At 39.9% G+C, this 14,402-nt stretch overlaps 1 protein-coding gene across 2 annotated transcripts in view; it reads left to right on the top strand.

The window, feature by feature from the left end:
* The window catches only part of zeb1a (zinc finger E-box binding homeobox 1a), a 72,688-nt gene that overhangs the window by 41,036 nt on the left and 17,250 nt on the right, over positions 1–14,402 (top strand). For both annotated transcript variants that reach the window (XM_074688434.1, XM_074688435.1), the window contains exon 2: positions 7,344–7,520. In XM_074688434.1, the coding sequence (XP_074544535.1) occupies positions 7,344–7,520 (177 nt within the window). The remainder of the gene's footprint in view (positions 1–7,343; positions 7,521–14,402) is intronic.

The following is a 14,402-nucleotide window of genomic DNA, read 5'->3' as shown; positions in this document are numbered from 1 at the left end:
TTTAGTTTCGTTTTAGTTAACTATTATGACCTTGTGTTCTATCTCATCAAGAGGAAGTGGAATATCTCCAGCAAACCTCCACTATCTATCTCACACAATCATCAGCTCAGCTGTCCTGATCAACAATACACTGTTGTGCAGCTGCAAATAACAAATCACACTGAGATATAAAAATGATCCATGTTGGTTTTTCATCTCATTAATTTAACAGGATTGCTGAAAACACTTTGGCGGCTCCTCTTGCCACTGATGGCTGTTACTTGTGCATTCGTTTGATCTTTCAATGCACTTTGCATTTTAGTGTGGTGTTGTTCTTGCACTTCTTTTTGTAGCTCATTTGACCTCAAGCTTAATTATTTTTATTATGTTTTTTTTTATGTTATGTTTATGAGCAGCACATTGTGAATTTGTTTAATTGTTCAAGTAACAGTGGTGTGAAATTCTTTGGTTGCAAGCCTCTGTTTTTGAGAGGGTACAGAAAATACCAACTGCAAATAGAATACAACAGACTAAGTCATGATTTATATGATACTTAAAAAATAGGAGGCAGAAGGAATGATATTGGTGACATTGCTGTTTTTAAGGTAGAATAACTGAAAAGTGTGTCTGACATTTGACCGGACGTTAGATTAAGACCATCAGCACTGTACTGATTGTCCTCTATTTGTGGCTCCCCTCCATCTTCCTCCCTCTCCTTTTTCCTGCTGCTCAGCCGCTGACCTTTGACCCAGTTAGCGACCATGTGGTCCAGTCTGTGTTGTGGTGTGTCAGAGGCACACATGATTTCCCCTGCAGGGTCACGTGTCCTGGTGCAGACTGACTCACTCTGTGCAGAGAGAGATGGTGCTGTTATTTAATCGTGTTTTGGCATGTTTCTTGTTCTTGTTCTTGTCTTATAATAAAATTAATGTGACCTGAATCTGAAGCTGAACTAATAGTGACACAGGAGAGGTCAGACACTCTGCTGCTGGCTGTAAACTACAGCATTTCTTATTAATGAAATAAAAATGTTGATTGAGGTAAATGTCTATTTTTATTGTCTGTGACTGAAGGTCAGATGTGTGCTGTGACACGAGACACAGATTTACAGCACAGTGTTTTTACTGCAGTAACATTAAAACCTATTTCATTCAGTATTTTTAATTTGTTTATTCCCACTTTCACTGTATCATGGTATTTGTTTGTCTGTGGTGCTGCTCCTTTGTTTAGATCTTACTGCAGAGATTTTTTGATTTCAGTCAGCCTTCCTCATGAAATAAAGGTTAGATAACAGATGATGGTGGACAGGATATTGGGATTTCCGTTGTCTTAGTGTTCCATCATACGTCTCTTTGTGAATTTTTCTTGGTATTAATTCATGGGAAATTTCAGCCTGATATTTACAACGCTGTGGGCAGTGAACTGGAAAATTCAATCAGTCTAAACAGGAGTGGTATTTGTTTCTTATAAATAGATGTGAACATTTTGACGTTGCCACAAAAAACAAAACATCACTGAAAACTAAAATCTGATCATTTGATGCCTTTTTTTTCTATTTTATGTATTTCTTGGAGCTTTTTGGCTCTCTACTTAAGTTTTGAGAACTTAGCTGTTTATTAAAGATTCAAAATGCAGAACCAAGCCTTTTAGATTTTCTCACTTATTTCACAAAGAAAAAAAATCCCCATTAATGATACTCTAAAACAGTTTTAAGATTCATAACAGTAGAAATGCTGTGTGTAATCATAAAGTAAAGTGAATCTGAAAGAGGTAACTCTGGAGCAGATGGACGGTGGGAAAGGTGGAAAAAGAGGAATGCTAAAGTCTAGACTAACCTCCTCCTCTCTGAGCCGGCCTCTCCTCACAGATCCACCAGATGGACGATTAACAGTTGACTTCACACATTGTCAGGATGATGTGGACAGGTTTCTACTCTCTGTCTGACAAACACCCCCCACTCCCTCCAAACACTCACACAGAAAGTTCTGGCAAGACCTCTGTGAGTCTGTGTTTACACTCAGTTAGTTTGGAAGTCATTTTCTCTTCCCTTGTGTGTTCAGTGCTGCCATCTATCTGTTATTAGTGTAACTGCACCCTTGATAAACATTAATATCTTCTTCATTTATCATTAGATTCCCTTAGAGCTTCACAAGATGTTGAAAAACTCTGAATGTAGGACAGCTTCTCTGGTTCTGACTTCATTACCCAGAAATCCTGAGATCTAATGCCACTGAAGCTCACACAGCATCCTCACCCTGCTAACCCGATCAGTGTGTAACTGAATCCAAAGACAGAAGAGAGGGATGAGGTTTAATGTTGCTGCAGTCGGCTTTCTCAGGACACAGAGCTGGTTTCAGCTCAGTTTATGTTTCACTTTAATGTTTCACTGCCTCCAGAGGAACGAAGGATCGATACAAAGCCAGAAAACAGAATTTACATTTAGTTGAGACAATTAGACCGACTGAAATACCTCTGTGAGAGCTGAGCTGCGATTACTCCAGCTTGACATCATGTACGTTATATTAATATTTTAAATTTCATATTTGCTCTATGCACAATTTTGTTCAGCATTTCACTCAGAGAAAGGGAATTAAGATGCTCTTCACAGCTTTAGAGATGGCTTGTTAATGAGATAATTTGACTGAAGAGGAGACACAATGAGGGCAGTACTGCTGTATTTAAACTGGACAGAGAGACAGTTGTCTCTTTTCAATCCTTTGCAAGTTTGAAAAGTTGTCAAATTCTAACGCTCAGACCTCAAAAAGTGAAACTGAAATGATCTGACTGGATGTTCCCTTTCTGCATTTGTTAGTAACTTTAAAGTGTTCCAGGAAAGAAAATCAGGTGAAGTTAGGACAGCATCGTGAGCAGCTAAAGCTCACTGATGCACATGAGGAGAAAAGGCCTGTTTTATCTGATCTAAGAGAGGAGCTGCCGGAGCTCAGATTACTGAAACACATGCTGGATCTGACAGAGGTGACAGAACCCAGGTGGTCATAATGTAATGACAGATAATAAACTGAAAACCACACTCTGAAGAAAAATAAAATTCAAAAGATCATGGCTGCAGATATCAAAAATGATATATAAATTTTGTTACATTTAAATGATGAGGGAGGCTTTTATATTTAGTCCTAATATGTCATAAAATACAGCAGGTAATTCTGTTTTCCTCTCCACTAGGGGTGAGTATTGGCAGGAGCCTCACGATTCCATATGCACCGGGATACCTGGGTCACAATACAATAATATCACTATATTACAATATTGTGATATATTGCGATATTCTACACAGTTAACTATTTGATTGAAAGCAAGTCTTCTATTTTATTGTGTTCTAAATAAAGAAAGTCAGATGCGGAGTTTCATACACTTAACTTGAAAAAATAAAGTGTGTCAAATTTGTCACTTACGCTACTGTGACTTTAAACTAATGCTGAAGAAAAATATCTGGCAAAAGAAGTGTCCAGTTGGTAAAACTGATAAGTCACTTGGTGTAACCAATGTTACACATAAAAAATCAATCAATCAATCAAATACTTTGCAAAACATGACTGATTATTAGTTTATTAGTCTACTACACTGTAAAAATTAAACTTAAATGATTTTAAACCAACTGACCCAAGAAAAGAGAGAAAACATTGATGTTTATGGCATCAAATCCCACATCATCAAGTTTAGAGATAAAATATTTTGAATATATTTTGAGATTGTATGTCTCATACAGTTTATGGGTAACACACAGCGAAGTAGCTCTTTGGCGCCATCTACCTCACTGGAGGTGCGGGAGATGTATTGGACTTTCCAACTTACCTAAAAAATGATTTTTTTTTTCAACAAAAATATTAATATTAAGAATTGAAATATCAATATTTCTCTCCAGGTACTCCGGCTTCCTCCCACAGTCCAAAAACATGCTTACCAGGTTAATTGAGCACTCTAAATTGTCCCTAGGTGGGTGCGTGAATGGTTGTCTGTCTGTGTGTCAGCCCTGTGATTGGCTGGCAACCAGTCCAGGGTGTACCCCACCTCTCGCCCAGTGACAGCTGGGATAGGCTCCAGCTACCCGCGCCCTGAACAGGATAAGTGGTTAAGAAAATGAATGGATGGAATATTTTATCACAGGTGAACGGGATACAATATTTTTTTCGCACCTCCACTCTTCACTATCAATTCAGACCTCATGTGCATCTTTTGATATCTTAAAATGAGACATTTAAGATGTCAGGTCAATGTGACTCATATTTAAGTCTAGGAAGCGTTTTTTACTGAAAACAAGAAATAAACAGTCCCTTGGGTTTCGGTTTGTGCAGTCTGCCTGTGTGGAACTTTAAGCTTGTGTGAAATTAGTGAGTAAATGAAAAATCTGTCTTACAGTCAAACATATCACCAACTATGAATCTTTGTCATTGAAAATGATGAAAATGACCGTTTGGTAGGGTGCTGTTCGTCACTTATCTGACACCCGCTGTGTGCACACGTTTATGGGTGTTAAATCTGCCTTCTTGTGGTCGCTTTATGAACTTATTCAGGTCATGAAAAGGTGTGAGTGATGACTGTCGTCTGTTTTAAGACTAGCTTAAAAACTCCTCAAAAAGGAGGAATCCTTAAAAAAGACTGATTAATAAATACGAATCAGTAATGCTGCCCAACTTTGACTCCTTATCCTTACATCCCTCCATCTGTGTGTCTGTGAGATGCCACCTATATGAGCAGGTATTATGGTATTAAAGTGGCACTGAGCCATGCTGTCTTGTTCTCAGACGATCTCTGATGTCCGACACTTTCAAAGATGAGAAACACCGACCAGCAGAAGACATCCTGATATAGTTTCCTCTTCATCTGTATTAAAACAACAGCTTCTCCTAGTCCTCATTTCTTCTCCTGCCTCTCACATTGATCCAGACGGGCATCGATCTCAGCCCCACACACACACAAACACACACACACTCTCACACACTCTCACACAGTCTCTCAACATTCCAAGCTCCACCCGTCTGTCTGGGGCTGTGACAGAATCGTCTCAGGAAACCACTGCATCACTCCTGGAGGGGTGACGTCAGACGCTGTGTGTTTGTGTTTGTGCGTGCGTGTGTGTGTGTGTGTGTGTGTGTGTGTGTGTGTGTGTGTATGTAAGGGTGTGTCCTAGATGGAGGTGGATTACTGAAGGTGTGTGTGATCATGTCTGCAAAATTTGGTGCTGCAAAGGTGTACGTCTGAGCAAGTGGGTAACGGTGCAACCTGACACTGCTTCTAGTTTCATGATGAGAGAGTCAGAAGTACACACACACACACACACACACACTCACACACACTCACACACACAGCATGTATTGTGGTTTGGGACTTGAGTTTGTGTGTGCGTGGTTGCTCATTGTGTGTGCACCTGTCACCTGTGAACAAACAACCCGAGTTTTCTTCCTCATTAGGCGTCTTCAGCACCTCCACAAAGACGCACAGCTCCCTGCGGGGACTCAACACACACCCTCTCACACACTGTTCTCAGTCACACACACTCATTTGCACTCACACACAGTCATAAGTGCACACGTGCCGACAGTGAGAAAGTAATTAAATATCTATTGCATCATCATCACTTAACCCCAGTACACCTACACGTCTTCATCATCCAAAACTTTTGTTCTGAACACACACACGTACACACACACCTCCTGCTGAGTGTATTCAGACCAGCTCTGTTGGTCCATTTTTCACCCTGAGCGCCCATTAAAGGCTGTACCCCTCAGACAAACTCACTAACTGCAGCAGTGTGTGAAATAGATCTGCTTTCTGAGGCTGATATACAAGTGATTATTCTGCCCTGTGGCGGCCGTTTGTCCTCGTTTATGTCTCCTCTGTGTATGGTGAGAGGAAGAAATGTGTGTACCTCCAGTCTCAGACTGATCGATGTGATGAAGATTATGTTTTTCAAAGTGGTGATGGAAGAAAACGTGAAGGCATGAGACCTGGTTTACTGTGGTCAGGGTTAAATTGAACTGTTCTGGTAATGTGGTTTTGAGACGTCTGGCTCACAAATTTGAATTTTGTGATAAGAGATCATGGAAAATATTTTTGGACAGATTTTCTTTGATATCACCTAAAAGAGGCCTTTTTGCATTAAAGCTCCCTAGAAAAGTTGGTTTTGTTTTTTTCTGGTTATGAGGAACTTAGTATCTATGTCTCTCTATGACCTGTTGCTGGGTTTTCTCACCTTTAGACAAGTTACTAGTTAAAATATGAGTTCACATTTAGTTGGCTTAGAAATTAGTCATTTTTTATCATTTCTTACCTTGAAGGCTCTGTGAACACTTTACATTTGGTGTTAGCAGTGACACCTTTGGCTAGAATCGTGTTTTCTGGGAAAAAGCACCACAGGCATCATCACACACTGCTGTAAAGACGTGACTCTTGCTGAGACATACATTTGTTTTGGAATACACTACACTACTTTTCTTGTTAAAGCCATAAAGTGATTTGTAGTTAAGTAGAGTCATTGTTTGAAATATGGCAACAAGTAAACTTTATAAACTCAGTTTCAGCCGTGTTCTGTCACTCTATTGTTTAGCTTTCTTCTGCTGTTACATCCTGTTTCTTTTTGACAGCTCAGCTCCAGTGTCTGACACTACTACAAAATAAATCCAAGAAATCCTTTTCCCCAAGAAAAATGGCAGATTTTGCTTCTCATTGCTAAACTTTGCCGGCGAAGTGTCATCAAAGGAACTTTAAGTCTACTGATGTAAATTTGTGTTCTTGGGAAAATCTGACCTGACAATGTAAGAAATACAATTTAAAAAAGGCCACACTTGATTTTAAATTGTGGATTATTAACAGGCAGATATATTAAAGTGAGACTATTTTACGATCACTTATTAAATCCTCACAGAGCCTCTCACATGAAAATGTCTGCAGCTGAAGCTTGAACACTTACATCCTCATATTTATAGTTTTCACAACTCAGTTTCAAACACGCTTCCTCCTTTACAGTAACTCTTCTGTTGTGGCTTTTTCCTCACTGTGTGTGTTCCTGTGGGACCTATTATGCAGAGCTCAAAGGCTCTTTAGGTTAACCATGAGGGTGCTCAAGTGTTAGTAGGGACACAGAAGGGGGGCAGTAACACTGGACTCCTTCCTACTGAGGCTCATTGAAAGGTTTCTTTTGCATGCAGCTCAGCTGCTAAGCACACTCATGTTGTGTTTTGCATTCAGTGATTGCTGTTAGTTCTCTGTATTTTGCATCCTAAATGTTAATCAAGTCTGATTGCAGCAGCAGCAGGTTGCTGGCTCCACCGCAGTGGAAATCAGAATAAAAAGTGAAGTGGTACAGATTTCAAAACTCTCCATCTCTGTCTCCTCTTTCTCTGCAGTGACAGAATTCAACAATGGCTTGGAGGCCAGTTCAGACTCAGATGATGAGGACAAGCTACACATTGTGGAAGATGAAAGCCTGCAGGATCCGGAGGTCGCCACCGATGGGACCGCGCTGCAGGACAGTCAGGATGCCATCACAACAGTATTACCCCTCAACGGCTCCCTGAATGGAGGTGAGAAGCTCTCAGAAAGTTGGGTTTCAGCTGCAGACTTAGAATTAATTCAGTAAAAGTGAGAAAGGACAGAGACAGCTCAGTGTTTGGTAGCACCATCGTCTTGCGACTGTTTTTGTCGATGATTTAGAACAGGTGGGGATGCAACTGTTGTCAAGTGGAGCCAAGTCAGCACAGACGCAGACTCCTGCTCACTGTGGTGGTGCATATACAGTGCAGTCTTTTAAGCCCGTGCCTCTTAATTGAATAATGTGATAGAAAGCAAACGAAGCATTCTGCTGCCAGTGTTGCTGTGTGTAAAAGCTGGAGGCTGAGTAAGCTGAACATGATCGCGGCTCAGTGCGCTGTGACACTTTCAGATCAACAGAAAAGTGAATACAGAGAAAAAGAAAGAGAAAGGAAGGGGAGTATGGAAAGTAGACATGCTTCAATAATCTGTCATCCTGACTGCATTCAGAGGTTTTATGTATAATCTACAGCTCACATACAGCTCAATCCCAAACACTCGCTAACAGGCTAACGCACCTTTAATAATAGAGTAATCTGTCCAGGTCAAGTCACCACTAAAATGAAAAGTGCTTTTCTTCTGTAAGCTCTTTCTGCAGTCGCGTCTGAGCTTGGAAAAACACAACCCTGCACAATGCTGCCTCTACACCCAGACAGAAAATAATGGAGCTAAAAGACTTTCAAACGCAGCAGAGGGGTCCCGTTATCTGGGTCAACTGTCTGTGTGACAACCCGCTTTCCCTCCACTTTTTTATTGTTTGGTGTGACAGCAGCGGAGGCAACATTTACTGCTCGGCTTTACACAGAACGCAGCACAATGCAAATAAAAAGAGATGCTTGGATGAGATTACAGAGCTGCAGCTGACATCAAAGTGATGAGTGCTGAACTGAAAATCAGAGTGAAACTGTAATCCAGTCAAGCGAAGGAGAGACGTTTATATAATCTATACTCAGAAATATCAACGCCTTTGTCTTTGCGCTGATATTTTAAGAGAAGCCCTTTGACCTTTTTTGCACATAAGCAGTTCTATAATTAGTGGTACATTTCAGGTACACAAAAAAGTGAAAAAATATGTGCTCTTTTTGCTTCATATTCAATTTGATGCAAACGATACACATGGAATATGTTAAATTCATTAGTTTGCAAGCTTAAGCTCTAATGGATTCTTAAAAAATTAAGTAATTAAGACAATTATGAGCATTTGTCAACTGTGTTATGCAAAAAAAGTTGTGACTATTTTTCAACATAAATCCATATTTTACTAAATTAGAGTTATTCAACATTTCTATGCAAAACTACACTCACTGTGTCTCATGATTTTTATTACAGTTCAGCCAAAATTTAAAAGAATTGTGGCACAAAAATCAGATGTAACTCAGTAGACAGGACAAACCTGTTTCTTAAATTTTATGATGGGCAACACAGATGACGTTTTCTGAAGTTTTTTTGGCTCTTGTACTGCAGACCTTGACCATGGCTCCACCTGACCTCAATCACCTCATATTTCTGAACATTGTCTTCACAGTTTGGTCATTTTAACATCTATAGTAAGAACGGCAGAAAAATGTTGATAACACAAATGACGAACATTAAAGCGCACCATGTACAGTAGGGCTGGGGGTAAACGATCATTTTTAAAACGTTTAATCAGGCGATTATTTTATCGATTAGTCGACTAATTTAACGATTAACTGGACGATAAATCTAATGATTATTTTTCTGTTGTTCAATTATTTCACAACCATAATGTATCCCAAATAAATGCCAAAACAATATATCTTATAACAGAGTTTGTTAAACAACACTGTTTTGCTCGGCAAAATGCAAAATATAGAATAAAATTATAAAAAAATAAAAAGGCCAGTCTGTTTACTGTACAGACAATCATTTTGATGAAATATTGATGAGGAGGAGTTAAAACATGCCACCACAACGGATGTGACCTCATCTGATTTAAGTCATGTGACTGGATCAAACCATTGCTGATTTATAGGCCTTTTTTCAGTGGGTAAAACAGTTGACACAGATTTCTCGGAGACGTACAAAGTGAATTATTTTACCCATATAAATTAATCAAACAGTTTTTAAAAGGTTTAATTTAATGATTATTTTGAACAAACAACACTGAAAATAATATTCACAAACATGTATCCTAGTGTTAATTTTGAAGAGCACACTTGACATTTGAGAACTCAAACAGCACAAAAACTGCAAATTCCAATCTATGATTTGCATTTTTTGCTAAATAAAGTATGGAACCTGTTCACTTTCTGTATTAAATGAAAAGAAAGTATCCCCTAAAGACCCACTGTGAAATTGGTCATTGCTTGAGATTAATCTTTGGTAAAATTGATAGGTTTACCCCATGGACATGAAATGTACCCCTGTTCATAGAATCACTCACACACACTGAGAACTCTGCCTTTTCTCTGGAGGTTAGAGCATTGCTCTCAAGATACTGATTATCATACAAGTAAACCAAAGGCTGGTCAAAAAAAAATGTTACTTAAATGTCACTCTTCTTACACAGCACATTGACAGAGATGTCACAGATTTCTACGAATAACTGCCAAATGTCTGCCAAAGCTACTTCTCTAACGTAGCCTCTGAGAATCTAGTGGAGTAAATCACACCCAGATTCAAACAGTCAACAAAGTTACAGTTTTTTTTACCGTATCTGTGCAAAATTAAAACTTTGAATTTCATTCAATGTCACAAACAGTGCTCCAGTTTATTCGGTAACTACACCCTGCTGAACAAAAGGTTGAGAAGACGTTAGGTGAAGGTTGACAGTTTAAAGTAAAGCATTAGCTGTAAATTAGCAACATAACTTTAAGATTCATGTTCCCCAAAGGGTGTAAGCTGATGGATGGCGTGTTCTATTTATCTCAGAAGTTGGATGTTTCATCTTCCTGATACACAAGCTGAGGGTTACAACAGTTTGTCAGGGTTTCCAAGTTGGAGTTTGGATTTCTTGGGGCGTTCTGGATGACTTATTCAATCGGCATCTCCAAATTTCAGACTTCTGAGATCAAATGCAGCCCATCATAAATACAGCCTGCATCTCCAGACAGTGTCAGGAATAAAGACCAACTCTTCACTGTGACTAGACTGAGAAACGTACCCAACAAAATCATTTCTGGGAGCGATGTACAAACACTGTCTGACAAAGCTGCAGTGCAGGTTGTCACCAAGTTCAAATTTAGACTCTCTGACACTGTTGACAACCATTATTAATTTAACCTGTTATGGTGTTACGCAACGTGCCTGCAACATGTCTGCTTTGACTCGGCGTAGAGGGGGTGTGGTTTCTCCCGCTGATGATCCTCCCGCTCTCTCTTTGATCAGATTAGTTCAGTCCTCCTCTCAGCCCTGGGGAACGCCAGCACACAAACAACCAGATGTTCTTCTCTCTCATCTCCTCTCTGACTCTTTGAGAGATCCTGAAATATAATCTGCCTACAACACTAGCACATCTTCAGATCAGCCCCTCTTTCTTTCTCTGTCCCATAAAAACACAGCAATAAGCTTTATCATCACTTCCTGTCATCTCTGTCCTTAGATTGGAGTCAAGCTCTCCTCTGTTTAACAAGAATGACTTGATGTCTTCCTGTTGGATCAGGAAGTTTGGACAGGACCACCTGCTGTATGTTATTATGTGTGTGGATGTGTTCAGTCAGTTTTGATTTACCTAGACCCATAAAATAACATCAGTCTAAAGTATAAGTCTAAAATCTGTTTATAATAACATTAACTGAAGAGGTCGGCCATCAAGTGCTATACATTCATAGTTATTAAGCTTAAAGGTTTGTCTCTGGTAAACTTTCTGCAAGTTTCATATTACACTGTGGCACTTTGCATTTTAGGTGCTCATGCCAGTTGCAGCTACTGCTGATATATAACTTTACAAGACATCTTGCACTGACAACTTTGCGACAACTTATAAACTTTGATGTGTGAAAACTTTGGGTAATTTTTCCTCTAAATACTTATTCTAAATTACAACCAACTCTAAATTCTAAATACTGGTGGTCCGAGTTTGAATCCAGCCAGCCGTCTCTTTGCCACATCACTTCCAACTCTCACCCTGCTCCTTGCTTTATCCAGTGTCCTGTCCCATACAGTGCCTTGCCACAAATCATCATCCACTCCCTCTTTCCAGTTTCCTAGTCCACCCATTATCTACCCTATCTGCCCTGAGAGCTCACAGGGCTAAAAGTTAAGAAACACATGCAAAAGACAAAACACAAGCAAATTGAGAAAACATCTTTAATTTGACAACAGCAGCATTTAGAAAACACACGCTGCAAAGACCACAACACAACACAACACATTAGAAAAACGTGCTGCAAATGCATTTTCAACACAATGGAAGTGTTTCCAGAGGATACTCAAAAGTGATGCACATGTGCATTTACTCTTGTTGCTGACGCAGATTTTCAGCAAGGGGGAACATCCGGTTAGTAAAAATGAAGCCTGTGCGGAAATGCTAAAAGTTGCTGTTCGTCGAGAATCCGCTTGAGGCGGGCTGCAGAAAAACTGGAAGTCATGCACACACCCAGTCATAAAAACAGACTTTTACAGCATTAAAAAGCAAATTTACAGCCTGTTTCCAAAAACGGCTTGGGTCTAAAACGCTGATTTCACTATCAGCACACACTGTACGGTGAGTGAATTTTTTTCAACCTTTGCGGTTTAGAAGTTATTAGGATCGTTTGATTTCCCAATCAGAGACACAGCTCAGGTCACGTGACCACCGGGCTACCTGTGGGTGCTCGAAGAAGAACTCGCAGCCGGCGTCATAGCAAATGCGGCTGCGTCCACGGATTGGCTTCATTTCACAGTTTCAGGAACAGACGGGTGATGTCGCGGAGGCTACATTCATGTTTTATACAGTCTATGATTTTCAGTCACAGCGATAGGCTAATATTTGAATCATGCGACCACAATGTTAAATAGATCAAAAACACTTACTTTTATCTCATTTTCCTTCACAACTGATGGAAAGAAAACCATTTTAGAGCTGTGACTGAAAATTCCCGTCAAGAAGCATGTTGGGACATATGCTTCACCTTTAAGTGTCCTCTGGAGACACTTCCATTGTGTTGCAGTTTGTTTTCAGTAGGTTTTTCTAACGTGTTGTGTTGTGGTCTTTGCAGAACGTTTCCTAAATGCTGTGCACGGGTTGTCAAATTGATGAAGATCTTTTCTCAATTTGTTTGTGTTTTGTCTTTCTGCTTGTGTTTTCTTAAGTTGCAGCACTGTGAGCTCTTAGGGCCACCGTAATTACCCCATGCTCTGAAAAATCACGCCCCAAACATATCTTCAAAAAGAACCTTGAACCTGGAATATGTTTCAAAAGTGAATCCACAACTTATAAAAACTTTTTCAGATTTTTATTTAGTTCCTCTCTTGAATTTGTGATGTTCAGTCTTAAAGACAGCGGTGCTGACTGAGATTAGAGAGAAGTATCATTTTAATAAGTTCCTCATTAGCTGTGCTCAGATCGTGTTTGCCTCTGGGGAGCTGAGTCAGCTATCCTCTCTTTGCTTTTTCTGAGCAGACAGGTTTTGTTTTGACTGCAGGTCCACTTGTAGATTAACATGGAGCAGATTTTGTTATACACGAAGCATCAAGCTGGACTTGAAGTCTCTCATCAGTCCTGCTGCTGTTTCTCTTATTCTGCTCTTTCATAGTTTCAAAAGTTCCCCTGGCTGTAAGAAGTGAAACTTCTGGAAGCGTTTTGTTATTTTGCTTCTAAGCAGCTTGTCAGAATTCTTCTAAATACTTCATTCCTTTATTTGAACCTCCTGATATCTTCAGTGAGACAGTCTGCAGGATCAGCGCCAAACAAGAACACTTTGAAAAACATGACACACCTCAGCATTCATACGCACCAAACAGCAAAAGTAGCACAAGATTTAACAAGCCGAGGTAAAACCAAGCCGTCACCAAACACCACAGATTGATTGGCTCGTGTTTACGCCGCTTCCCGGCGCCCTTTGTAATCCACGATTCCCCACAAACAGCTCAGCCTACGCTAGCATCTGCCTTCATCACAACAGCAGTCAGCTTCAGCCAAGCAGGAAACACTAAAACCATGGAGACGGTGAGAATGTGACACTTGGAGATATTGCTCTCAAGGCTTGTTTCTTTGTTTCTGAATAAAGCCTTACATGGTGTGAGCAGTGCTCATGAGTGCTGCTAGCTCTCTTTTTTACTCTCCTCTCACTCCCTCTCCCAGCCGGCTCTTGTCTCCTCTGTGTTCTCTGTTTTTCTGCAGTCACTGATCCCTCTTTATCTCTTTTGGTGTTCTACCTTACTCTCCTATTGCCTTCTTGTGCTTTTGTGTCTGTTTTTCTCCTCTTTGACTTAAAATCCAGCTAAAGAAAAGATGTGAAAAGCTTCTCCTCAGTGTTTGGAGTGTTTCCTGGTGCTTTGAAAATAATAAGCTGTTAATTATCCACGGCCTGTTTGCTTAGTTTGTTGTTGTTCAGTACACCCTCACATTAGCATCACTTCTTTATATTTTTAAGGAAAAAAACTCTTAATTAATTCTTACACCTCATGCTCCAGTAAGTCCAGCTAACAGACGATTTTAATGTCAAACTTGGGATGTTAGAAACAAAAACAAAAGAAAAGATGAAGATTTCCTCTTCCTTCTTTAGGAACAGTAAAAAGATGACAAAATTGGAGCAACCACACTCTTTCCAAACTCAGTTACTATCTGTATTTCTAGTACAATCTCTAACTGCACTAACTTTTCTACCTGAAGTCTGGCCCAAAATTTGGCCAAGCCATGTCCACATCATCCAGCTGACCTGTCAGGTTTTGGAGCACAGTTTTTGGAGAAGAGCGCCAGTTTCAGACTCTAC

Source organism: Halichoeres trimaculatus, unplaced genomic scaffold (assembly GCF_033239565.1).
Source record: "Halichoeres trimaculatus isolate MK-OKI-2021-1 unplaced genomic scaffold, fHalTri1.1 fHalTri1_scaffold_15, whole genome shotgun sequence".
Taxonomy (NCBI): domain Eukaryota; kingdom Metazoa; phylum Chordata; class Actinopteri; order Labriformes; family Labridae; genus Halichoeres; species Halichoeres trimaculatus.
Note: the sequence above shows the minus strand (reverse complement) of the source record. Positions and strands in the feature narration are given on the sequence as shown.